Raw genomic sequence first — 24,497 nt, 5'->3', positions numbered from 1 at the left:
AACAGACATTCTATATAAATATAGGGTGGTGAGTGGCTGACAAGCTTCCCAGCTAAACGAACAATACTTGAAAAATCTACGATTTTGACTAGACGCTCTCAGGTATTACTGTATGGGTTAATCCCACTTTATTCTCTTCTGAAAATATATGTACCTTAACCTACATCCTGAGATACACATATTCTGGATTTCTCAAGAATGTTGCTCTAAATATTTCCTGTAAACAGTAATGCTATCATACAGTTACCGCTTTCCCTACACAAATGATATGTTATGACAATTAAAGTATTTCCACAAGATATTTTTGAAGCCAGTTAAAAATTTTGTATTTACATTTTAGAAACTTTTACTCGGAAGAGCTAGCTTAAAAACATGAGCTTGGCTTTCTCTCAGGGTAGTATTACCTTCACAAGACATATCCAGTACCGCACTCAGACATAGATCTCCCTTAAAAAAAACAGCATGTGAGAAATCTCACCTTGACCACGTTAATTAGGTTGGTTTCTGGCAGACAAGAAAAAGCGGGACCTGCAGAGGTTTCTCCACTTGTTTGTTTTCCCACTGTTATTTGCATTTCAGATCTAAGAGAAAACATGTTAAATGACCTACACATTTAAAAAAAGATACTCCAAAGCCATTTTGATTCAATTTAAGAAAAATATTATATGATTTCTTAGAAAGTGTTATAGGGAACAAGCTCTGGGTGTCTCTAAAGCGAGGGGTCTCAACCTTTTTCTTTGGAGGCCCTCCCCAACATGCTAGAAAAACTCCACAGCTCACCTGTGCCCCAGCAACTGGTTTTCTGCATATAAAAGCCAGAGCCGGTATTAGGGGGTAGCAAGCAGGGCAACTGCCTGGGGCCCCATGCCACAGGGGGCCTCACAAAGCTACATTGCTGAGGTTCAGCCTAGGTGGCAGGGGTCAGTGACCTGGGCTTCAGCCCCACGCAGTGGGGTTTCGGCTTTTTGCCCTGGGCCACAGCGAGTCTAATGTTGGCCCTGCTTGGAGGCCCCCCTGAAACTTGCTCGAGGCCCCCTAGGGGGACCCCAGGCCCCTGGTTGAGAACCACTGCTCTAAAGCACTCTTAATGGTTTGGCCCAATTTCCTAGGTTGTGCTTTTTATAAAACTCAGTGAAAAGTTAAAGCAGGAAGAGCCAAGGACCGATAAACCCTCTGATTTGTTGAACATTTAACTGGCAGAAATTGTTATAATGGTATGTGTTCTATGTACTATATGGTTAACCGTCAGGCTGTTGTACACTGTTAAAAATGCAGAGAGAGTGGACATGACAGAAGAAAACCAAGGAAGCAGCTCCTAGTCTACATTCCAGCACGAGATAGGATATTTATTGTTTAGAGCAAAGAAAGCAAGAGCAAAATACTTACAAAATATCATCTTCACTAAAGGTGGGCTGTAGATGCTGCAGAGGAAATAAAGATCTAAAAGGCACTCCCATATTGATAAATATAGCCGATATATCAGACAGTGAGGGAATCCACGCTTTAGACTGTGCATCATTGATGGAAGCTACAAGTACAAAACAAGACACTGATGTTTAAAAAGTTAATTTTAGAGTTTGTTGCTTTTAAACAAACTGAATATGTGTAATGGCCATATGTGATGCCAGTGCTAAGCACTACTAACATGAGGATCTTCTGTACATCAAAGCACAGGCCTGTTATCCACAAAGGCACCAGGATAATTTTGTAGCACTAAAGGTGTGGTGCTTGACACTGAAAGGTGATACTGGTTGTCTAGTTGAGAGCAGTTTATGTTTTAGGTGAGTTTTTGAAGTTGCTCCCCAACCCAGGGCATGATACGTAGGGTGAGGGTTACTTTCAGAGGACCAGATAAACTGCCAGTGGGGCTATTATCAGAATACCGGAAGGGTTATGCCTGCCTCTAAGAATGGACACAATTTCTAAACCAGAAAGCATTGTACAGGTATAATTTACTCTTGTTTGATGGCAGTTACCAAAGAGATGATGCTCAAAGCCTAGGGGATATTGGTTTATAGCATGCATTACTGTCTGACATACACATAGTAATTGTAGAAGATGCTCTCGAGCCTAGGGATAGCTAAGTTAAGAAGGGAAGATAAAAATGAGATGCAAAATTTTTCAGACAACAAAAAGAATCAGGATTATAGCTCTGAACTGGCTTACGCTTTTGTAAACTGGGACTTGATGCTGTTGCGAGGAATGCTGAAAACAGTGGAAACTGAAAGTGCCCCAAGCAGGATCAAACACTACTCCTATGGAGTAACATTTGAGACAAAGATACACACGGTGATGTACAAGACAGAGGAGGACATGTTCCCTGTCCCAGAAGCTTACAATCTAAGCAGACAACAGAAATCAAGGAGAAAATAAATAGGATGGTTCAGAGAAACTCGACCCATACCAGCTTTTTAAACGTTTATATGAAATGGGTGAGTGACTGTCTTTTTAATTAAAAGAATTAGCTGGTAGGCTTCAATCAGTAACGAGTCTTGAGGGATTTGAATGAGCAAAAAAGCTGGAGAATATATGGAGTGGTCAGACAGAAGTCCTTGAAACTGCAAATGAGAGAGGGGAGGATAAGCAGGAAATGAGAGCAGAGACGTAGGCAGGGGCAGATGCTCGAAGGCCATTTCCATACATGGGGCCCTCTGTTACCACTTCTGCTATTTATCCTGAAGGAAAACCATGCAGCGTTTGATATAACCAGATAACCATCTGAAAAATCACACTGCCTTCTAGTTTTTAGTCTGTGGACCGTTTTCCTCAGCCTTTATTTTGTGAGGTATAGGCAAAGACTTCTGGGAGGGGAAAACGTCAACATTTGATCTACTGGACAGATGTCTTCCTAGTTTTAGTGCTATTTGGGCAAGGATGGAAGGTAATTGACCGGAGTAACCTTTGTATTGGGTGTATCACCCCTGCAGCTGTACAGTGAGATCACGACCAGCTGCACGGCTTGCATACAATCACTGAAAGACTAGCGGCTATGAAATGTGTGCCATATCACACAGCAAAGGGACCTAAACTCACAATCTGGATCTACAGTGGCAATGTAATAAAAGAGAACCAACGTATTCTCTGTTTTTCCTCTTTCTAGATTTGGGCCTAATGACCATTTTCCTCAGTCAATCACACTGTCTCGTTTAAAAGACTCACCATTTTTAATTGTTATCTCCATCAGCGTATCCAAAATCTGCACTGAAACATAGTAGTCTGAATGAACTGACATCATCTGTTGAAAGAAGCATTGCAAACTAAGTTACGTATTAGGTACACTGCAGTTTTATTAATAAAATAACCTGAATCCTTGTTAAGAGAAGAAACAGGTTACAAAAAAATAAATGCCAAAGCCTCCTAAGCAAGGAACAGTGTGAGACATGATACCACAGGGTATTCAGGTTATTTGCGTCATTCAAACAGAGTTCTTATCTTGTGAATGTTTTAATTAAAATTTACATTCTTGCAAAGGATAAGGTCAGAACCCTACATCCCAATGTCTCAACAGTTCATGAGACGATTCATACTAGTTGCGGCAACCTCAATGTGAGATATGTCACATGAGGATTTTCTTTTTGGAACTGACTTCTCCCGCAGGCTAAGCCACCTCAGTAGATAAACTCTTAATACATTCGAATAAGGTCTCAACTATATACATGACCCTTGAAGAGGTGATTGTAGAGAAGAACTTATTTTGAGTCAGGCAGTTTGGGGGAAAGAAAGGAAATGCAACAGTAAGATCTGCTCTCTGAATCTTGACCTCTTCCCTCAGAAACATTTGAGATGTAGCAAACAATAAAGAAAAATTGGTAAGGAGGGAGAGCAGCATATCCTAAAACCAGCAGTACTGTATTAATCCATTTGGAGACCATCTTCCTGAATATTGTTGAAGAGAACTGGGGAGGATGGTTTTTTAAAGATATAAAGACAACCCTAAAGAAGATTTCTTAAATGGTGGTTCACGTCTTTTCCTGAGGCCAATGTGGTAAGTGAGCTCCTGCCTTCTGGAATCGGTTTTCCTGAAGCTGCATATTCTCCAATGATTCAGAACTTGACCCACCTACCCATGCATGTTGAGGATTTTGGGCAAGATGAATAATTCCTTGTGATAAATGGAAGGGTGTTTACCTTGATAATAAATGAACTACAGAGAACTGCTATATGTAATATGCTGTAAAGCCAGTGCCCTCTAAGAGCAGAGACTTCAAACTCTTTCAGTGTAAGTCTTTGATACCAAGAAGCATGTCTTTACGGAGAGAAAGTAGGGAGGGGACATCTACTTTCCAGTGACTTGATAGGTTGCAAGAGCTTATAACCCTACTCCCAGGTTGGAAAACAGCTCTAACTTTTGGATAGACAAATTGCCCTAAAAACTTTGATATCAAAGTCTCTGAGCTACCTTATGACAAACCTGTGAACACTATTTGCTGTTGAGATGCAACTGTTCAACTCCAAGTCAAGGATGAGCTGCAAGTAATCCAGTGGAGATGGAATCTCTGGTTTCCAAGTTAATCTACCCCCCCCCTTGACACCATTACTAGAATTCTGTCAATACTCAGAATAAGCTGAAAAGTGTAAAATGCCTACAAGAAAGCTAGGAGAGTACCTTGTTTAGCAACTGCTGCTGAACAGCCAAGCTACCCAGTTTAGGTAGTTGAGGCGGTATGCAAGAACAGACTATGGGACGGGAGAGGCTGTCTGCAGAGAAGGAACTGTTACATCTCTTCATTTAACTAGTTGAGAACTATGTATTCTTGGCCAATTTGGGGTGATAAGAATGACTGACCACTGATTGCTTCTTCAGTTTTGATCTTCTGAATCACTCATTCTAGTAGTTGCATGAGGGGCTAGAAGGAGAGGGGTGTCAGAGCTATTTATCAGAATCCCACATGCCTGAATCATGTGACCAGGAAAGTACCCTGGGGTGCTTCCTGTATGGCCCCTGGGGATGAAGCTCTGATGAGAATGTCAAGATGAATTCCTGGACTCCTTAAGTCTGGCTAGTGTCACTACTGACAACATCAGAACATCCTGGGGGCAGAAGACAGACTAAAAAGTAATGCTTTTTGTGGTGATTTCTGCAACTGAACTCTGATAGAGACATGCAGATAAACTTCTGCCATAACCACCAGTGTCAATACGTTTGATGGAGAAATTTCTGCTATAACTGCAACTAAAGTCTCCATCTTGAACTTTGCCCTCATCTACCTGTTCATTCTCTTGAGGTCCAAGACAGGTCAAACTCTTCATAATCTAGTCTTTACTGTGGAGAATAGACTACGGTCTTGAGCATCTTTTATCACGAAAGACAGGCTTTAAGGCCCTTAACTATAGAAGTGAAAGGCCTCCTTCAGTCAGTTTAATTTTTCTCTGGGTCTAAAGAGGAAATGAAGGGTGTGGAAGAGCTCCAGAGAACATCTATACTGTACAGACTCCTGTACCCACATGTCTGAAGTCAATAGCATCCATGTGATAGACAAGAGATATTCCACCCTTAGGCCTGTTTCAGGACAGAACCACCCCTGTTGAGGGTCTCTACAGAAGCCTGCTGGTGATAGGGGAAGAGTCACAAGGGAATGGAAAACCTGATTTGCTGTCCAGAGTCAGAGCCCCTTCCCCAGCATAAGATTCTATGGAATGGGAGCAGGTGTGGCAGAGCTCCCCAATCCTTCTGACTCCTGACAGAAAGAGCACCTACTGGTCTTCTACTTGCACTGTTTGGCCAGCTCTGCCTCGATTGGGGGAGGGAAGAGGAGAAAAAAGGAGTTTTGGTAGGTGGTCCTACTAGACAGACTGGGTACAAGAAATTTCATCTCCTAAAAGGGATAGTAGGGATGGGAAGATGGAAGAGAGCTTTCTGTTGCCCCCAAAATAAGATTTAAGACACTAGGATTCTAAAGAATAAGGCAGGATTGCCGAAGTCCTATTCTGTTTGTAGTGCCAGGAAGGTGAAAAGACCGAAGTGGCATGGCCAAGCCCCGGAACCCCACAGTGTCTGAAATGTCTCTGGTGTTTGCAGGAAGAGAGGTGCAGCTGAAATATTTCAGATTGGAGGACAGATCAGGATCCAGAAAGACAGGGTGATTTATGTTTAAATTAGAAACTGATCTAGTAGGTTCACAATCTTGGGTATTCTAACTGTATGTCCCCAAATAAACTAATCATGAATATAATTGTATAATCTAACCTAGGAGAAGTGAAAAATAGCAGTGATCTTACCTGAAACAGCCACTTCAGAACTGGCATGGGGCACTGCGTACAACTGTAAGCACAACTGAGGAAACCCTGAGTTGCTAAAGAAAGTTGCTGTGTTACTTCTGATCTGTGAAAATAGTTAGAAAGAGAACAGGAATCAATTTGGTGATAAAATTGACATCTCCAAAACCATAAAAACAACATTTTTCCCCAAGATCTCACTTAAGAATTTTGAGTTTATGAAACATCCATTACAAATATTCTTTTCACTATATTCCTGGTGGATACAAGTTGCAGGCCACGTCTATGCTACAGAGTTAAGTCACCTTAAGTTTTGACAACGATCATAAGTTGCTTTAACAACATCGGTGGAGCACATCCAAGCAACGTCACTTGTGTCAGCTGAGCACGTCCACAGTCATTGCTCTTGCATTGACAGAGAGTGTGTTGCACTAGGGGTAGCTATTCCACTGTGCAACTCACCACCCTTTGTGACCCTCTGCTGCTGGGAGCTCTGGGAATGGATCATAGTGCATTATGGGGATGTGCATGCCATCCTGTGATGCAAGACTTTCCATCCCATCATTCCATGGGCTTCCTACTTCATTTCACAACATTTTTCAACAGCCCTAGTAAACTGTGCGCCCACTACCGTTAATTGACAGTATGGATCCTCAGCTGCTGATCACTGTGATGATGAGCATACGAACACAACGCAGCTGGTCCGGCAGTTTTCCATAAGCTGCAGAACAGAGTGAACTGGTGTTCCCTGCTCTGCAGTCTGCTATGGAAACAAATAATTCAAGATTGCTGCTGCCATTCACAGAACAGCTTGCCAAGGTGTGGGAAACAAGCACTAAGTGGTGGGAATCGCCTCGTGATGCATGTATGGGATGACAAGCAGTGGCTGCAGAACTTTCAGATGCATAAAGCCACATTCTTAGAACCGTGTCCGGTATGTGTATGTGTACCTGTATACCTTTAAACTGGTGACCAGAGCAGTCATGAGGGGCATTGTGGAACACCTCCTGGAGGCAAATTAGGAGACTTAATCAAGTGAGCTGTCTATACTGACACTACATTGCTTTAACTACATCGCAATAAATTCTATGCCGCTCCTCGAGGCGGTTTTATTGTGTCAGCATAGCAGGAGAAGCATTTCAATGTGTATACCTCTACTGTTTTGCTGACTTTTGTCAACAAAACTGTAGTTTAGACAAGGCCTTAGTCTACTACAGTGGCTGTACCTTATTCGTAATAGAACTTTTCAAACGCAGGTGACAAATTTTAAAGCAATTCATCCTCTCTCAATTGTCATAATATACATTGAAAATTTTAAGATTAAGAAAGAATAACTCGCTTTCAAATATTCACTGGTCTTCATTAAAAGGCATAATTGTTTTAAAGATATGTACTTTTTAAACAGTGTACTAGCTCTACTAATGAAGAAAGAAATTCTAAGACTAATTTGGATTATATTTTTATAACCAAATATATGCACTGCTAAGATAGATCAAACCAGTGGCCCCCGCTAGTCCAGTACCCTGCCTCTGAAAGTAGGTGCTACCAGTTTCTTTAGTGGAAAAACAGAAGAAACTTTATAGGGAACACTTGTGAAATAAGCCCACGGATGAAGTGTCTTCCTAATTAGATACTGACTTATACCTTGAAGCATGTGTGTTTTTACCCCTTCTAAGCAACCGTCTAATATAACCATGTATGTTTTTATCATCAGTGTCTAATTTGCTGAATCATTGGCCTCAATTATAGCAACTTGTGGTAAGAGTTCACAGGTTAATTAGGCATAGTAGTATTTCCTTTTATCAGTTTTATACTTGTGGAATTACAATCTTATTGAATCTTTTGTTCCTATATTATGAGAAAGAAGGAAAACTAGATGCTCTTATTTATCCTATGTCCAAATCATCATTTTGTATACCTCTATCATATACACATATATCCCTTCTCTAAACTGAAAGGGATAATCACCTCAGTCTCTATTCTGGGAATGGTTTAATAAAATTTTAAAAAAAGAACAGAAAAAATTGAAAACTACTTGCATTCCAATATTTTCCTGCAGTATTTAAAAGCCAAACACCGTAGCATCATAAAACAAGAGATTCTGGAGGTGAAATTGACTAACTTAAAAAAAAGAATTTAAAAAAGCAGCACAGTCTAATTTCCTGCCCACGCTCAGAGAAATGCAAAAGGAAAATTAAAATTGAATAGTGAAACGTTCGAAATTTAAAACTGAGTTTTGATCTTTATGAAACTATCAAAGGGGCATAGTGTCAGCTGGGCTTTTGTGATGTGTATGAAACCATTTAAAGTACAAGGAAATTTTGCTCTTGTGGGTTACACAGGCATACAAAGGATCTTAGTTCTATGAAGAAGCCTTGATAACGGGGATAGGGATACCACAGATTGTAACTTTTTTTTAGGTCCCTATTAATTTTATCCTCTGATGATAGGTGAAGAGAAACATTTCTGTTTGTTTTCCCAAAAGGGAATGAAAAGAAGCTGCTGGAGCCTTGGTTTCCCTCCCCTTCCTCTGGAAGGCAGTATGGTCCAGTGGATAGGGAACTGGATTATGAGTCAGAAGAATTGGGTTCTTTTTGCAGCTGATGTGTTATGTGACCTAAGACAAGCCACTTCACCTCTTTTCACATTCAGTCTAAACGCTAATGTAAAACAGATAAGGAATTAAGTGCCACCTCCCTGTAATGGAAAGAAGATGGAAGGAGTTTGCCATGACTGACTTACCATTACTTCCAAATTTTCTCATGACAAGACAGCCGTATGCTTAAATCGGTTCTAGGGGTTTTGTCAAGAGACTCAACTAGTTCTTCTGATGGGCTGCGTGATTAGATACGCGAAAGATTCTAGGTTTCACGTCACCCCAGAACATAACGATTATGCTGTAAAAACTTTTGTTTGAATCCTCTTTAGCATGGAAATCTTTCTACAAACGAGTGCAATAAGTACTACAGCTCAGAGTCCACTTTAGGAGACCCGATCTTCTGGGTCTTGCCATACCCAAGCAGCTAACTTTCTTCATTCATTGTACTGTATTTTTCAGTTCTGCCTTAGCAAACTGTCAAGCTTGCGAAGGATTCCATGGGCCAAGGATTCCAAGAGCCAACAGAAACAGGGGGAAGCCCTCTATCTTGAATCCTTCTTCATCCATGCTAATGAAAAATGGAGGTGGGTTGTTCAGTGAGCTTGGAGGTGGTGTGACTGGGTTTATGAACCCCTCACTGGACAGGCGAGGTTAAGGAGCACCTCTGGGCTCAGGAGGCCCTGCACCTGCCTGTGCCCAGCATTCTTGGGTTGGAGGTGAGATTGAAAAGGCAGCCAGACAGCATAGTTGGGGGTGGCAGGCCAGGGAGAAGGATATGCTCTAGGAGCTCCAGGGAAGGAGGTGACCCAATACCGCACCAAGTCAACCCTGGATCAGAACCCAGTGAAGTGGGAGGACCCGGGGTTCCCTACCCCACCTGAGAACTGCACCACAATAGGGCTGCCACTTGGGAACTGTGCCCACAAGGTGGAGCTGCCACCTGGAGCCCTAACCACTAGGCATGAGACCCAGGTTCCCACCTACAGGGGAAAGAGCAAAGCCTCCTTTCAAGCAGTGGCACAATTGTTTTGTAAAGCCCTCTAGGAAAACCTGACTTCCACATAAAGGGGTCAGCACTGGTTTTCAAGGTAAAGCAGAACTCACTTCCATCCAAAGGCTCTTTTCTTTTCTTTTCTTTTTTTTAACTCTTCAGAAAAATCTAGCCAGTATGACAGCCTTGCAAATAAAGGGCAACAACATGGGGGGTGGGGGTGGGGGGGAGAAGAGGGGGAAAAAAAAAAAAAATATATATCCTCACCTAAGAAGGAGTTTTTCTATAGGATTTTGAGGGATGAAACCAGAATTCCTCAAATCAAGGTTTTGCTGATTGAAGATGTTCCCAGAGTTTGAGAAGTGAAATATTTCTTCTCCAGGATGAGAATCAGGAATGGCATCAGATACTACTGAAAACCTCTTTATAAATGCCCTGTAATACACACAATTGTTCTTGTGAACTTAGATAACTGGTACTACCTGTCTGAGACAGTTTTATCCTTGGCTGATGAACATTTCAGCCTTAAACTGAAAAGCCTTTTTAGCCTAGATTCAATACAGTTATTGCCAAGTAATTATGTAGGACCCTGAAGATAAAAGAGGCGCTTGCATTTTAAAAAACGAAAGAGGTAACTGGGATAGGTTACAGGAGCCACATAAATCAGGAGTTCTCAAACTTTTTCTTTCGAAGTCCCCCCCAACTTGCTATAAAAACTCCACAGCCCACCTGTGCCACAACAAGTGTTTTTTGCATATAAAAGGCAGGGCCAGCGTTAGGGGGTAGCAAGCAGGGCAATTGTCCAGGGCCCCACGCCACAAGGGGCCCCACAAAGCGAAGTTGCTGAGGCTTTGGCTTTAGCCCCGGATGTCGGGGCTCAGAGCCCAGGGCTTTGGCTTTCTGTCCTGGGCCCCAGTGAGTCTAATGTCGGCCCTGCTTGGTGGACCTCCTGAAACCTGCTCACAGCCCTCTGGGGGGCCCAGACCCCTGGTTGAGAACCACTGACAAACAACATTACACTGAGTATGCGTGCCCATGTGGGAGAATAAAGAGAAACTAAACAACAGATTTAGGTGATATTAAAGAGGAAAAACCTGTGTTCTTCTGATAGATCTCTATCTTCATCAGAGTTTTCTTGCTCTTCGTCTCCAGTTGAAGAATTTAGTCCAATTTCCTGCATGTCTTCTTGCAGTTGTTTCTCTAGTTCATCTACCCTGCAGTGGAGGCAAGAGCAGAACACCCTATTATTGCTAGTCCGTTTTTACAACGAACGGAAGTATGTTCCGTTGTAGATTAGTGTTCCGATCTCGGATTTCAGCATCACATGAAGCACATTATAATGTGATAAAACTGGCTGAATGTACTCTTCTGAGTATACCAGTTTAAAAGAAAAATTTGATGAAGACTACTATAGCTGTATGATCCTACTTGTAAATAATATCAAGAAATTATTATAATTGGTAAAAGATCAAAGGGAAGAATACTCTTTTTCTATTACTTTAAACAGCTTTTGAATTTACTTCTAAGATCAAGTTCGTTACTAGCTAGATTGTCAATAGCACCCCCTCCCATCACCACAAACTGGTATCAATACACATTCCAGCCTATGGCTTTTGCCTTAAGGACATCTTGGAAGGATGCTAATTGATTGCACCCACCAAACTGTGGCTGTTCTGATCCTAGTACGCAGCAAGAACGATGTTAGTGTCCGACAGGCCTACCTCTGTAACAGCAACCAACGCGGAAGAAGCGACAGTAAAAATTCTATGCAAGTAATTTTATTTCATACCTGCCTAGCAGCTGTTTGGTGACCTACAATAAGGGAGACGACAGGAACTGGAATGAGACTAAGGACAGGTATACACATCACAAAAGCTACAACTAACACTATGTCCTTTTACTGACAGTCTCATTAACACACATTCAGATGGTCCCTCTAGGTACAGATTGAGGCACACTGGCAGCAGTAGCCAAATCTTAACTTGCCACGTCTCATGCTGTGCCAGTTCTGGGAGGAATAAAGAACCTATGATTCCACAAGCAAGTTTAGCATTTTTCACAAGTCTTATTAGATTTACCTTAAAACAATAAACATGCTAACCTTTTGGATTCTTCCTTCTCCTTCAAGAGATGCTCTAGGCTGTTCACATAAGACACTTGACTCACAACAGGAATCTTAGAAAGCTGTAATGAAGTAGTATGAATTTTTTTTTATAATGGGGAAAAACAGTGTTCTTCAGAGGATTCATGGCTAGACAAAAGGTAGCATTCATAATAATTTAATCCATCTGCTCAAGAAGATATATTATATGAATTTGCACTTAGAAACATACAGGAGATCCTGAAAAATAAAATCTAAGCCAAAGAGCCCCATTTGACAGATTACACAACCAATTGCAAAGAGCAGAAACATTTTCTCTCAGACAGCACTGACCGGCAGATGAAACATTGGTCTTACCATCTCAGATCTTAGTTCTGTTTTCAGCTCTACTACAAGCTTCCTCTGAGGCACTGGGCAAAAAAATCACAACCTCTCTAAGCCTCATTTAACCGATACGTAAAATGGGTGTCAGATACTGCAGTGAAAAGCACCATATAAAATGTTAAGCAAACACACTTGCTAACTTCTTAAGGAAGCGATGCCAGGTTTTACCAAATAAGGGCTGAAGATAATTAAGGCTAGTCAATAGAATAGAGGAGTCTAAAACATTGGGCACAGGGTTCAGAGCCAGGTGGGTCCAATCACAGAAGCTCAAAGGAACATTTTCGTGGGGAATGAAGAAGTGCTTTTACCAGATCCTGCATCTGATTAACATTTAGAAATTCAACCCGAGATAGCTTTAGCACAATTCAGGAGCTTTTATTTTTTCCATTTCTGATTTTTGTTCTATATTGTTGTGTGCACACCCTTTAAAAAATAAATAAATAAATAAAACAGGAGACTATCCCACAAAAGATATGGTCATGGCAATTCTTGAGTAACATACTATTTATCTGTAGTGTCCATTTAATTCCACAGACACATAACTAGGTAAGATGTTTGCAGTAAATGTATGTGACCAAACATCTGATCTAGTATGTGCCTCTAATTAATGGTCATTACATGTGTGTATAATATTTGTGTTTTTTCAGGAAACAAGGCGAACAGCACACACACATAGACCTCACTATTTCAAGAGTTAGAAACAGAATAAATTTTTATGTAGTCATATTTATAAGACAACTTTGACTAAGGTTTTAAAAAAAAATCAGCTGCTTTCAAGGTAATTAGCCTTCTGTTAGGAGCACTACATTAGGAAAGTCTTATGCTAGAAGTGCTTAAAGTTAACCCTCCTTTATATTTTATTATAAAAATTTAAATTAAAAAAAAAAAGCAGCTTTTTTGCCAGGTTGTGCTACTGAACAAATAATTTGTAGAGCGCTAACCTTAAGTTATCCCCATAATACTCATTTAAATTGTAAGATGGGGTTCATCCTAATGGACAGACTGAGCAAAAAAGGAGAAGTGACTGCAGGATAAGTCCTGGCACCTCTTGCAAGTTCCCAACTATTCTCAGCTTCCTTGAAATTCAGGCTCCCTCAATAGGATGGTCTGATACACTTCAAAGAACACTTCATGCTCACAGGTCAACCTCCTGAGCCTTCACAGCTCACTAACTACCTAGGTTACCGCTAAGCTGCATGGCCGCACAGCAGCCTATTAAGCACCGTGCAGGGCTGTGGTGGGGAGAGATGCCTCTTCCCCAGTCCCAGACCTGCAGCAGCCCGGGGTGAGGGTGGGAAGAGGTGCCTCTCCCACCCACCCAGGTGCTGCTGCGGGGAGAGCAAGCTGTGGGGAGTCCTCTCTCCCCGCTGTAGCCCAGGGCAGCCTGCACCCCAAACCCCTCATCCCCAGCCCCACCCCAGAGTCCACACCCCCAGCACTCCAACCCTCTGCTCCAGCCCTGAGCCCCCTCCCACACTCCAAACCCCTCGGCCCCCCTCCTGCAGCATGAATTTTGTTATGTGCGCCAATATGGCACACATCACCTCCATACTGGTGCACATAAAATTCATTCCGCACATGCGTGGAAAAAAATTAGAGTGAACACTGCTAACTACTTTTAAATTCATCAAGGTGGATGAACTTCTTGAGACTGGGGAACAGCTTACTCAGCAGCCAGCCCAACAACTACTGAACTCCCAGAAGAAATGAAGCAGACCAAGGAAGGATCTTGCCACATTCAGGACAGTATGAAAATGTAAAGCCTATTTCTGTTTTAACAGGAAGAGTAAGTGGAAAACAAAGTTCCTGAAACCGCTAATATGCTCAAGTGGAAGAGGCCAAAGGAACTTATTTACTTTATGTAATCTCTGCAAATGCTCAGATAGCATAGGTATGAGTGTGGTATAATACACGATGAAAGGATGCTCACCATGTTACAGGATCACAACTGACTGACCCAGTTTTACAGCCAAATACACAAGACTTTACAAGAGATTCTTCTTACATAGGAAACACTGAAGTGTCAGAAGAAACAAACATTGATAAATCTGACTCAGATGAAAAAAATTTTAACCACTTACAGGACGTTTGGGTGATGGAGTCAAGGAGTCCTGTGAAAGATCCTCAAGACAAGCTCCCTCTGGAGTTCCAGCACGTGACTTTGACGTTGAGGACAGGATATCTTGCAGTGGCAAGAGCATTTCTTCTTCATCGCTGTCCAGATTACAGTCAAAACTCTCATCTTCACTATCAGAACTGATGCTTAATTTTCTATTCAACACAGAAGTTATGGTGGAGCTTTCAATGTTCAACTCATTTGAAATCTGTGAAGAACTAGAGCTATTGGCTGAACAACCATCTTCAAAATACAGTGAACGTGCAACAACTTTGCCAATCTTTACTGAAAATACAGGCTTCCCAATAATTTCCACTGAAGGCAAGTTAGAATTATCTTCTGAAGTCTTTACAGTGTTCTCTTTTGATTTAGTAAAGTTCTTGTGAGAATCTGAGGGAAGCTGTACATTATCATCTTTACAAAGGATAGGTTCAGTCTGTCTCACTCTGTCTTGCTCTTTCTTAGTTTCCAATACCTGAGATGAACTAGCACTTTGAATGTGGGAAGAAGAACGTAGGCATTTCATTTCTTCTGTGCACGCTGTGTTTGACTGAGTTTTAGTTAATTCACGGATATAAGTCTTTACAGTAGCTTTTTCCTGAGAAAGAGATGTTGACTTTTCTAAGAGGAAATGTGAGCGGGTTGCTTGCAACTGATTTTCTTTGGTATCTGCAACATGGATTTGGTCATTTTTATTAGCACAGTGTCCAGAATTTAAAGGTGATAAACCCACATATGAGGAATTACCTTTTTCCTTTTTGTGGCTTATGTCAAAATATTCCTCTGAAAGAGGCAAGTCTTCTCTATGTGACATAGCAGCATCCTCTAGTTGCAGAACACCATTTCCTGGAGACTCTAGTACAATGTGTTTAATGAATTCAGACTTTCTACTTTGGTATTTTTCAGATGACCTGCTGAAATGAGGTTCATTCAAACTTTGTACCACAGGTTTTCCTGAACTTTTCAAATCCATATTCATAGATATTCTTTTTTTTTTCCCAGGAAAGTCTTTTTGTTTGGACAGTCCTGAAGAAATTTTTGAGTTAAGGCGGAATGACTGGTTTTTCCATATATTAACAGCCTTTTCAGATGACCATCTTGATAGAAGTGGGGAAGAAACTTCAGGTTTTGAAACCTGCTTTGATTGAGATGAATCATCTGTGGAAAAAGTTTGAAAAAAGTTTAATATTTTGTAAAAATTTCAGTGTCTCTTGAAACTGTGTCACAACATTCCTCTTTTAAAAAGTAGTAAGACAACTGTTAGTTCCTCATTAATGACATACCTGACAAAACGTTTGAGCACAAACAGCAACTCTCTCACTTAGCCCTCAGTATTCAGGCTAAGATCAGTTATCTTTAGTTGAGATTATACAGGTGCATTACTACTTGTCTAATTTGGCAATGAAATAAGAATGGTTTCTTTTAAGAAAGGAGCTCAGTATCATATTGGGGCACCTGCTCCATATGCTAGAATTAAAATATGTTGGACTGATAGTAGCCCAGACTAAGGGAAGAGGGATCATGTCTGAGAACATAGGAAAGTTTCCGTTAAGTCTGAAGTAGTTTATTTCAAATACATTTATTTATACCTGGGCTTCTGAAAACTGATTTTGAAAACAGAATTAAAAGTATCACAGTAACTAACACACTTATCAGATCCCATTCCCTTTTGGATAAAGATTCTTTTAAAATATAGGTACTGATCTTCTGGGTGGTGCTCCAATTCCAAATTTCTAATTAGGCATTGTCACCTCTGGCAGCCGGGGAGGGGAGGGTGGGGAGTAAAAAATGCTACCATATATAAAGCTATCGGCTGGTAAATCCATCCAACTTAAAAAGAGACCCAAGGATGCCTTCTTCTAAAGCTAAATTTGATACCTGAGACAGAGCTGGGCAAAAGCACTGTTATTCTGAAAACTGGTACACTAACATGCACTGTGTATTTTGATATTTAAGTAAACAGAATCAATATCTCACATTGTCAACTATGCATTAATTTTGTGATGTTCGCTTTAGGTAAGTATGAATCTGTTCTTTTAAAAAGAAAAAAAAAAAAAACAAATTAAGCAAAGTGACCTATGCACAAAGTGAATGAAATTCTGCTCTTATTTATTCTAATTAAGGCTACGCTTTAGTCATGGGTATTTTTAGTAAAAGTCATGGACAGGTCATGGGCAGTAAACAAAAAGTCCATAACTTTTACTATATACCCCTAACTAAAACTTGGGTGGGGGGCCATGGGTGCTCAATGGGGAGGGTGCTGTCTGGAATCCCGCTGGTGCTGGGGTTTTTGTGGGGCGGGCAGGGGCTCCCTACCTAGTTCCGTGTGTCCCTGCAGCTCCTAGCCAGCGGATGGGTCAGAGGGCTCTGCGCGCTGCTCCCAGTCCCGCCAGAAGCGCCGGCTGCGTAGCTCCCATTGGCCAGGAACCACAGCCAAAGGAGCTGCGGGGGCGGGGCCTGAGGGCACAGGCAGCACGCAGAGCCCCATGGCCCCTCCTCTACCTAGGAGGTGCAGGGCCATGCCAGTGGGAGCCAGGGAGCCCTCCACCCCAGGATAAGCGCTCCCCACACCGCCCAAACCCCTGCCCCTAGCCCTGAGCCCCCTCCCACACACCCAAACTGTAGCACAGGCTGCAGAAGTCACGTAGGTCACGGAAAGTCACGGAATCCATGACTTCCGTGAGACTCGCAGCTTTAATTCTAAAGTAAACCTAAAGTAATTCCATTGAAATCAATGGAATTATTTTGAGATTTACTCATTTGGTTTAATCTTTTTTTTTTTTTAATTCAGTTTATGCAACTTCTATATACTGAATAATAAAAGATTATGGTTTAAAAGGAAAGAAATATATTAAAACTACAGCTGTCAAGTGATTAAAAAAATTAAACGCACTGTTAAACTAATAGAATACCGTCTATTTAAATATTTTTGGATGTTTTCTACATTTTCAAACATACTGATTTCAATTACAGCACAGAATACAAAGTGTACAGTGCTCACTTTATATTTATTTTGACAACAAATATTTGCACTGTAAAAAACAAAAGAAATAGTATATTTCATTTCACCTAATACAAGTACTGTAGTGCAATCTCTTTATAATGCAAGTTGAACTTACAAATGCACATAAAATAACTGCATTGAAAAACAATGTAAAAACTTGAGGACCTACAAGTCAACTCAGTCCTACTCCTTGTTCAGCCAATTGCTAAGACAAACAAGTTTGTTTACATTTACAGGAGATACTGCTGACTGCTTCCTATTTACCTCACCTGAAAGTGAGAAAAGGCGTTCGCATGGTACTTTTGTAGACGGCATTGCAAGGTATTTACATGCCAGATATGCTAAACATTCATATGCCCCTTCATGCTTTGGCCAGAGGACATGCTTCCATGCTGATGATGCTCGTTAAAAAAATAATGCGTTAATTACATTTGTGACTGAACTCCTTGGGGGAGAACTGTATGTCTCCGGTTCTGTTTTACCTGCGTTCTGCCATATATTTCATGTTATAGCAGTCTCGGATGATGACCCAGCACATGTTCATTTTAAGAACACTTTCACAGCAGATCTGACAAAACGCAAAGAAGGTACCAGTGTGACATTTCTAAGGACAGATACAGCAACCGACCCAAGGTATAAGAATCTGAAGTGCCCTCCAAAATCTGAGAGGAGCGAGGTGTAGAGAATCCTTTCAGATGTCTTAAAAGAGCAACACTCCAATGCAGAAACTACAGAACCCGAACCACCAAAATAGAAAATCAACCTTCTGCTGGTGGCATCTGACTCAGATAATAAAAATGAACAGGCATCCGTCCACTTTGCTTTGGATTGTTATTGAGCAGAACCCGTCATCAGCATGTACGCATGTCTTCCAGAATAGTGGTTGAAGCATGAAGGGATATATGAATCTTTAGCACATCTGGCACATAAATATCTTGTGATGCTGGCTACAACAGTGCCATGCAAACACCTGTTCTCACTTTCAGGTGACACTGTAAACAAGAAATGGGCACCATTATCTCCTGAAAATTGTAACCAAACTTGTTTGTCTGAGCGATTGGCTGAAGTAGGACTGAGTGGACTTGTAGGTTCTAAAGTTTCACATTGTTTTGATTTTGAGTGGAGTTATGTAACAAAAAAAACCCAAACTACATTTGTAAGTTACACTTTAAAGATAAAGAGATTACAATACAGTACTTGTATGAGGTGAACTGAAAAATACTAGGCTTCAGAGTAACAGCCGTGTTAGTCTGTATTCGTAAAAAGAAAAGGAGTACTTGTGGCACCTTAGAGACTAACCAGTTTATTTGAGCATGAGCTTTCGTGAGCTACAGCTCACTTCATCGGATGCATAGCATATCGTGGAAACTGCAGAATTCTGCAGTTTCCACGATATGCTATGCATCCGATGAAGTGAGCTGTAGCTCACGAAAGCTCATGCTCAAATAAACTGGTTAGTCTCTAAGGTGCCACAAGTACTCCTTTTTTTTTTTTGAAAAATACTGTTTCTTTTATCATTTTTACAGTGCAAATATTTGTAATAAAAAATATACGAGCACTGTATACTTCGTATTCTGTGTTGTAGAAATCAATATATTTGAAAATGTAAAAAAAAATCCAAAACTATTTAATAAATTTCAATTGGTATTCTTCTATTAATAGTGCAATTAACTTTTTTAATCAGTTAATTTTTTTGAGTTAACCGTGTGAGTTAACTGCGATTAATCGACAGCCCTAATTAAAAAGTAAAACCATTATTTTTTTTTTTTTTAAAAAGATGAAAGTCAAAAGTTGTAAAAACTACAACAGTAAAGGTGGAATTTCCAAATTAGTCTTGAATCAATATTGTGGTTTCTATGTTTAAAAGTCTTAGGAATTCATGCTTAATCCTTTTATAGCAAACTGATAACACAGCTCATTTCTGCAACATCATATCCTGATTTAATTATATACTAGAGAAAGACCAGGTAGGAGAGGTAATATCTTTTATTGGACCAAGTTCTGTTGGTGAGACCAGCTTTCAAGTTTACAAAAGCCCTCATCTCTCTAATATCCTGTGACCAACATGGCTACAGCACCACTTAAATTACATACTGTATTTTAATACTTTCAGCAGCTCCAAGTCATTTTTAAACTTTGCCACAACAGACCAAACCACTGCAATGCTGAAATAGTTAGGTCTGTTTAACTGACATTACTTACAAAAAAAAACCAGAATATTTGTGGTACAGTTTCATGTTTAGTTTCTTAGTTACTGATGAGCCTCTATGAAATTATGAGAGTCTCAATTCATCTTCGGGCACATACAAGGAGTATTCAAACTTCAAAAGGAATCTAGCCATTAATAAAGGACAATCATTAAAATGAGATAACCTGTTTGCTCCAACTAATTCTACATCATTAGCATTGTTGTTTTTACCTGAGGCAGTCTCCCATGAAGCAGAGCTTGATCTTTTTCTTAAAAGACATCCATTGCCCTGTTAATAAGATGAAAAAAAAGTTACTTGGTTGAGCGTGACAGTGTTTTTAAACAGGGCTCGCCGGTTGGTGAAATAAATAGCATATTCAATTTTAGAAAAAAAATACTAATGCCATTCCCATTTATTTAAAACTACTTTTTGTTTCCCTTGGCTGTAAGGTTCACATCAAAAAGAGTGTTATGCCTTAACTCAGGGGTTCTCAAACTTCATTGCACCGCGACCCCCCCTCTGACAACAAAAATTACTACATAACCCCAGGAGTGGGGACCAAAGCCCAGGCCCACACGAGCCCTGTCACCCCAGGCCGGGAGAAGGGCGCAAAACCCAAGCTCAAGGGCTTCAGCCCCAGGCAGGAAGCCTGTAACCTGAGCCCCGCCGCTCATGGCTAAAGCCGAAGCCAGAGCCCCACCGCACAGGGATGAAGCCCTGGGCCCCAGCAAGTCTAACACCACCACTGGTGACCCTATTAAAATAGGGTCATGACCACTTTGGATTCCCCAGCCACAGTTTGAGAACCGCTGCCTTAATTCTAAAGTTGTAAATACCTAAAAAGTGGCACACAGGGAGAGAGGATCACTGCTTCACCTAAAATTACCTTGTCAAAACATAAGCTTTTTTTTTTTTTTTTTTTTAAATAAAACGCCATCAGTTATATCAATATACGTCACTTTATACTATTTTTGCACACTTTTACTGGTTTCCAGCATCAGTACACCTGCCTTTGCATTTAAGTTTACCACTGGGAGAGGGACTACAATTTCCATCAAAGCACTGTGTTTGCACTGAAAATTGAGAATGAAAGCAAACCACTGCTGCCAGGAAGAGAGCTAATGTCCCTTCCTATCACTCAATGCTTATGGCTAAGGTTATGAATTATCAGATGGGTCCTCAAGATTTGGTGTGTTAGCGTAAACTTATACCTAGCTTCGGTAGTCTTCTGTTTTAACCAGGCAACTTTTCAGCTAGTTATTTCTGATTAACCTAAAAATAGCTAGTAATCACTTTATCAATGTTTTGCTTAAAAAGCCAATACTATGTAATATATTCTGTATGTAATCACATTCATCTAAAATATTGGTCAGAGGTTTGGCCCTTATTGACACTTGCAGACCTACCTGATTTGATATACCTGGTCCTAAGAATACCTTTACTGGACTGAAGGGCTGCAGTTTAGGTTGTTCCATTCTTTGTCTCTTCTTCTCTCCTTCTTTGCAGTAAGTTTCCAGTGGTAACCAAAACTGAGATTCAACGGGGCTGTACTGGAGCTTTGTGGAATGCCCTGCTTTTTGGCACAAAGGTTTATTGTTCACGTTACCATTACTTCTGGCATAGTTTTTTAAGATGTCAGCTTCTGATGTTGAAACCCATTTGCTGGCAACATCTGAACTGGCCTCCTCTAGATCCACGCAGTCAATCCGCTGTTCCCAACCATTTTCATAAAACGGTGTTCTTGTTTTAATTGGACACGTTTCATTCCTCCCAGGTTCTCTCTTACTAGTCGTATCCTTTTTTGTCAAGGAATAGTTGGGAGAGCCTGCAGACATAAGGAGTTTTCGAACCACAACCTTTGGATACTTTTTGTTTAGCACCATGCATGGTCTATTGTTCTCTAAAATTTTTGGACTGTCCTTTCTCTCTCTGTTAGCTCCTCTCAATAAGTCATCCATTACAGGACTCTTGTTTGGCGATTGGACTGGAATCTTTTCCCTTCTAGTTTTCTTCTGAGATGATATTTTCTTTTCAAATCGTTCTGTACATATGACCGACAGTTCAACATCCCCATTTTTTACATTTCTTTTGTCCGGAGAACACAATACAATTCTGTCTTTATTGCCAAATTTAAAGAGATACAAAATATAAAAATTAATTATGCATAATTTAGTCACCACACTATTATAGAGAGAAATAAAAAAGCTTTTAGACACAAAATATGAAGTAACAATGCAGAACCTACAGTCAAATAAAGAAAAGGTATGTCTGTCCTGCAAAAAAAGGGTGTGTCCTTAATTCAGTTTAAAAAGGGTGTGTCCTTAGCATGGCAGTGAAGAGCAACTCAGCTTTTAACTCTGTTTAGCAGTTTGAGTTAAAACCTCTATGGGAACCCGAGTTAAAAACTAATTTGGATTAGGTTTCAGAGTAACAGCCGTGTTAGTCTGTATTCGCAAAAAGAAAAGGAGTACTTGTGGCACCTTAGAGACTAACCAATTTATTTGAGCATGAGCTTTCGTGAGCTGGATTAGCAGCTTGAGTTCAATGCCATGCTCCCAGAGACTAACTCAACCTGCTAACCAAAGTTAAGAACTGAGTTGCTGTCTCTCTACTGCTAGTTTAGTTAACTAACCCAAATTCAGAACACACCTTTTTTGCACAGCATAGACCAGGGGCGGGCAAACTTTTTGGCCTGAGGGCCACATCGGGTTTCCAAAATTGTATGGAGGGCCGGTTAGGGGAGGCTGTGCCTCCTCAAACAGCCAGGCGTGATGGCCTGGCCCCCGACCCCTATCCAACCCCCCTTGCTTTTCTCCCCCTGATGGCCACCCCAGGACTCCTGCCCCATCCACCACTCCCTGTCCCCTGACCACCCCCGCCCCCCTCCCAGCCCTGCCACCCAGAGTATTGTGCCGGTAGCACAGTGAGCTGAGGGGGGGGGGGGGTGAGGGGCCGGGGGCTAGCCTCCCATGCCAGGAGCTCAGGGACCAGGCAGGAGGGTCCCATGGGCCAGATGTGGCCCGTGGGCCGTAGTTTGCCCACCTCTGGCATAGACATATCCACAGACTCCATCTTTCTCTCTCACCAGCCAAACAGACTATTAAGTAATTCAATGTTCACTTGCACTACGTAAATTTCAAACAGTATTTTCATGCCCAAAACATAAAAATGAAACTGTGCCACAGCTTGGGTTACTATCCACCATCTAGCTTAACTAGCCTCAATGGAAAGGAAATTTGTAACCTTGCCATTATTACCCTACTAGAATTCATGCAGGGTTACATCGGACCTATTTGATCAGCAACATTACTTACACATCTGGTTATACAGCTAAGGCAGGGGTGGGTTAACTTTTTGGCCCAAGGGCCACATCTGGGTGGGGAAATTGCATGCAGGACCATGAATGTAGGGCTGGGGCAGGGGGCTGGGAGTGCGGGGTGTGGGAGGGGGTATGGTGTGCAGGAAGAGGTTCAGGGCAAGGGGTTGGGGCGCAGAAGGGGTGTGGGGTGCACGAGTGGGCTCAGGGCAGGGGGTTGGGATGCAAGCTCTGGCCCGGTGCCACTTACCTGCAGCGGCTCCGGGGTGGCAGCAGCACGCAGCAGGGCTAAGACAGGCTCCCTGCCTGCCCGGGCCCCACCGCTCCCGGAAGTGGCCAGCACCATGTCTCTGCAGCTCGAGGGCTGTGGGGGATTGAGTGCTCCACATGCTGCCCTCGCCTACGGGTACCTCCCCCAAAGCTCCTACTGGCTGTGGTTTCCCGTCCCTGGCCAATGGGAGCTGCAGGGGGCGGTGCCAGAAGGCGAGGGCAGTGCACAGAGCCCTCTGCCATCCTGCCCCCCCCGCCCCCCGGGATGTGGTGCCGGCTGCTTCCGGGAGCAGTGCGGGGCCCGTGGGGCCACGGGGGTGGTGATCTAGCCCACATCCAATGCCCTAACTGCCCGGATCCGGCCCGCAGGCCATAGTTTGCCCACCCCTGAACTAAGGTCTTCTATAGATTAAACTTATTTCCAGTTGCGAGACTTCTAGTTAGATTTCTGCACTTGTATAATTTAAGAAAACTCATGTACGATCTTTCATAACAATGATTAACTTACCTTGTTTTGGAGCTGGTTTGAAGAAATCTGTAATAGACTGATTTCTGAAAAGGAAACAGAAGTATTATAGCCTAAATATACAGTTTTTATAATATCAATGCTGTCGTAAGAAACAGATAAAACTGAAATCCTGCAATATTTTACCCATTCGTTACAGAAAATTTTGTAAATGTCAAAACTAAGTTCCAATAGCATTCTGTCCAGTATAAAGCCTTGAAAAAAACAAGCAGATGACATAATTCCTTTTCCCACTCTGAATGGAATGAGAAACTATAAATAAAGTAGGTTTCAGAGTAGCAGCCGTGTTAGTCTGTATTCACAAAAAGAAAAGGAGGACTTGTGGAACCTTAGAGACTAACCAATTTACTTGAGCATAAGCTTCCGTGAGCTATAGCTCACTTCATCGGATGCATCTGATGAAGTGAGCTGTAGCTCACGAAAGCTTATGCTCAAATAAATTGGTTAGTCTCTACGGTGCCACAAGTACTCCTTTTCTTTTTATAAATAAAGTACTAAGCTAAGTTCTCTGCAAGCTGTATGGCCACACAGCAGCCTATTTAGCTACGCGGAAGCACTCAGGGAACCTGCTCGGGGACCTGCCGTGACCTGCCCCAACCTACCACAGCTGGGGCAGCCCCCCACCCCAACTATGCCACAGCCCTGGACCTGCCTTGGCCAGGGTGGCCCCCAGCCCCAACTATGCCGGGGCCCAGCCAGGGCCGGGGAAGCGCAGCATGGCCCGGCCCCAGCCTGGACTTGTCACGGGGTGTTCCTCCCCAAACCAAGCCCTGACCAGACCTGCA

The 24,497-nt window shown here is 41.8% G+C and overlaps 1 protein-coding gene across 10 annotated transcripts in view; it reads right to left on the bottom strand.

Moving 5' to 3' along the window:
- The window catches only part of SLF2 (SMC5-SMC6 complex localization factor 2), a 57,272-nt gene that overhangs the window by 22,435 nt on the left and 10,340 nt on the right, over positions 1-24,497 (bottom strand). For 5 of the 10 annotated variants that reach the window (XR_006292064.1, XR_005226349.2, XR_006292066.1 and 2 more), the window contains exons 2-12: positions 23,695-23,738; positions 21,007-21,716; positions 19,831-19,888; positions 14,373-15,565; positions 11,908-11,990; positions 10,901-11,020; positions 10,074-10,241; positions 6,220-6,322; positions 3,160-3,235; positions 1,387-1,528; positions 479-581 (exon numbers count right to left, since the gene is read on the bottom strand). Coding sequence is in view for 3 of the 10 variants with exons in the window: in XM_043550554.1 (XP_043406489.1) it covers positions 479-581; positions 1,387-1,528; positions 3,160-3,235; positions 6,220-6,322; positions 10,074-10,241; positions 10,901-11,020; positions 11,908-11,990; positions 14,373-15,565; positions 19,831-19,888; positions 21,007-21,716; positions 23,695-23,738 (2,800 nt within the window). In the remaining 7 variants the exon portion in view is untranslated. Of the gene's footprint in view, positions 1-478; positions 582-1,386; positions 1,529-3,159; positions 3,236-6,219; positions 6,323-10,073; positions 10,242-10,900; positions 11,021-11,907; positions 11,991-14,372; positions 15,566-19,830; positions 19,889-21,006; positions 21,717-23,694; positions 23,739-24,497 lie in introns of those variants that run through there. The other 5 variants (XR_006292065.1, XR_006292063.1, XR_005226350.2 and 2 more) reach the window with 3 other exon arrangements.

This window comes from Chelonia mydas, chromosome 7, assembly GCF_015237465.2.
Source record: "Chelonia mydas isolate rCheMyd1 chromosome 7, rCheMyd1.pri.v2, whole genome shotgun sequence".
Taxonomy (NCBI): Eukaryota; Metazoa; Chordata; order Testudines; family Cheloniidae; genus Chelonia; species Chelonia mydas.
This window is presented reverse-complemented; position numbering and strand designations above follow the sequence as displayed.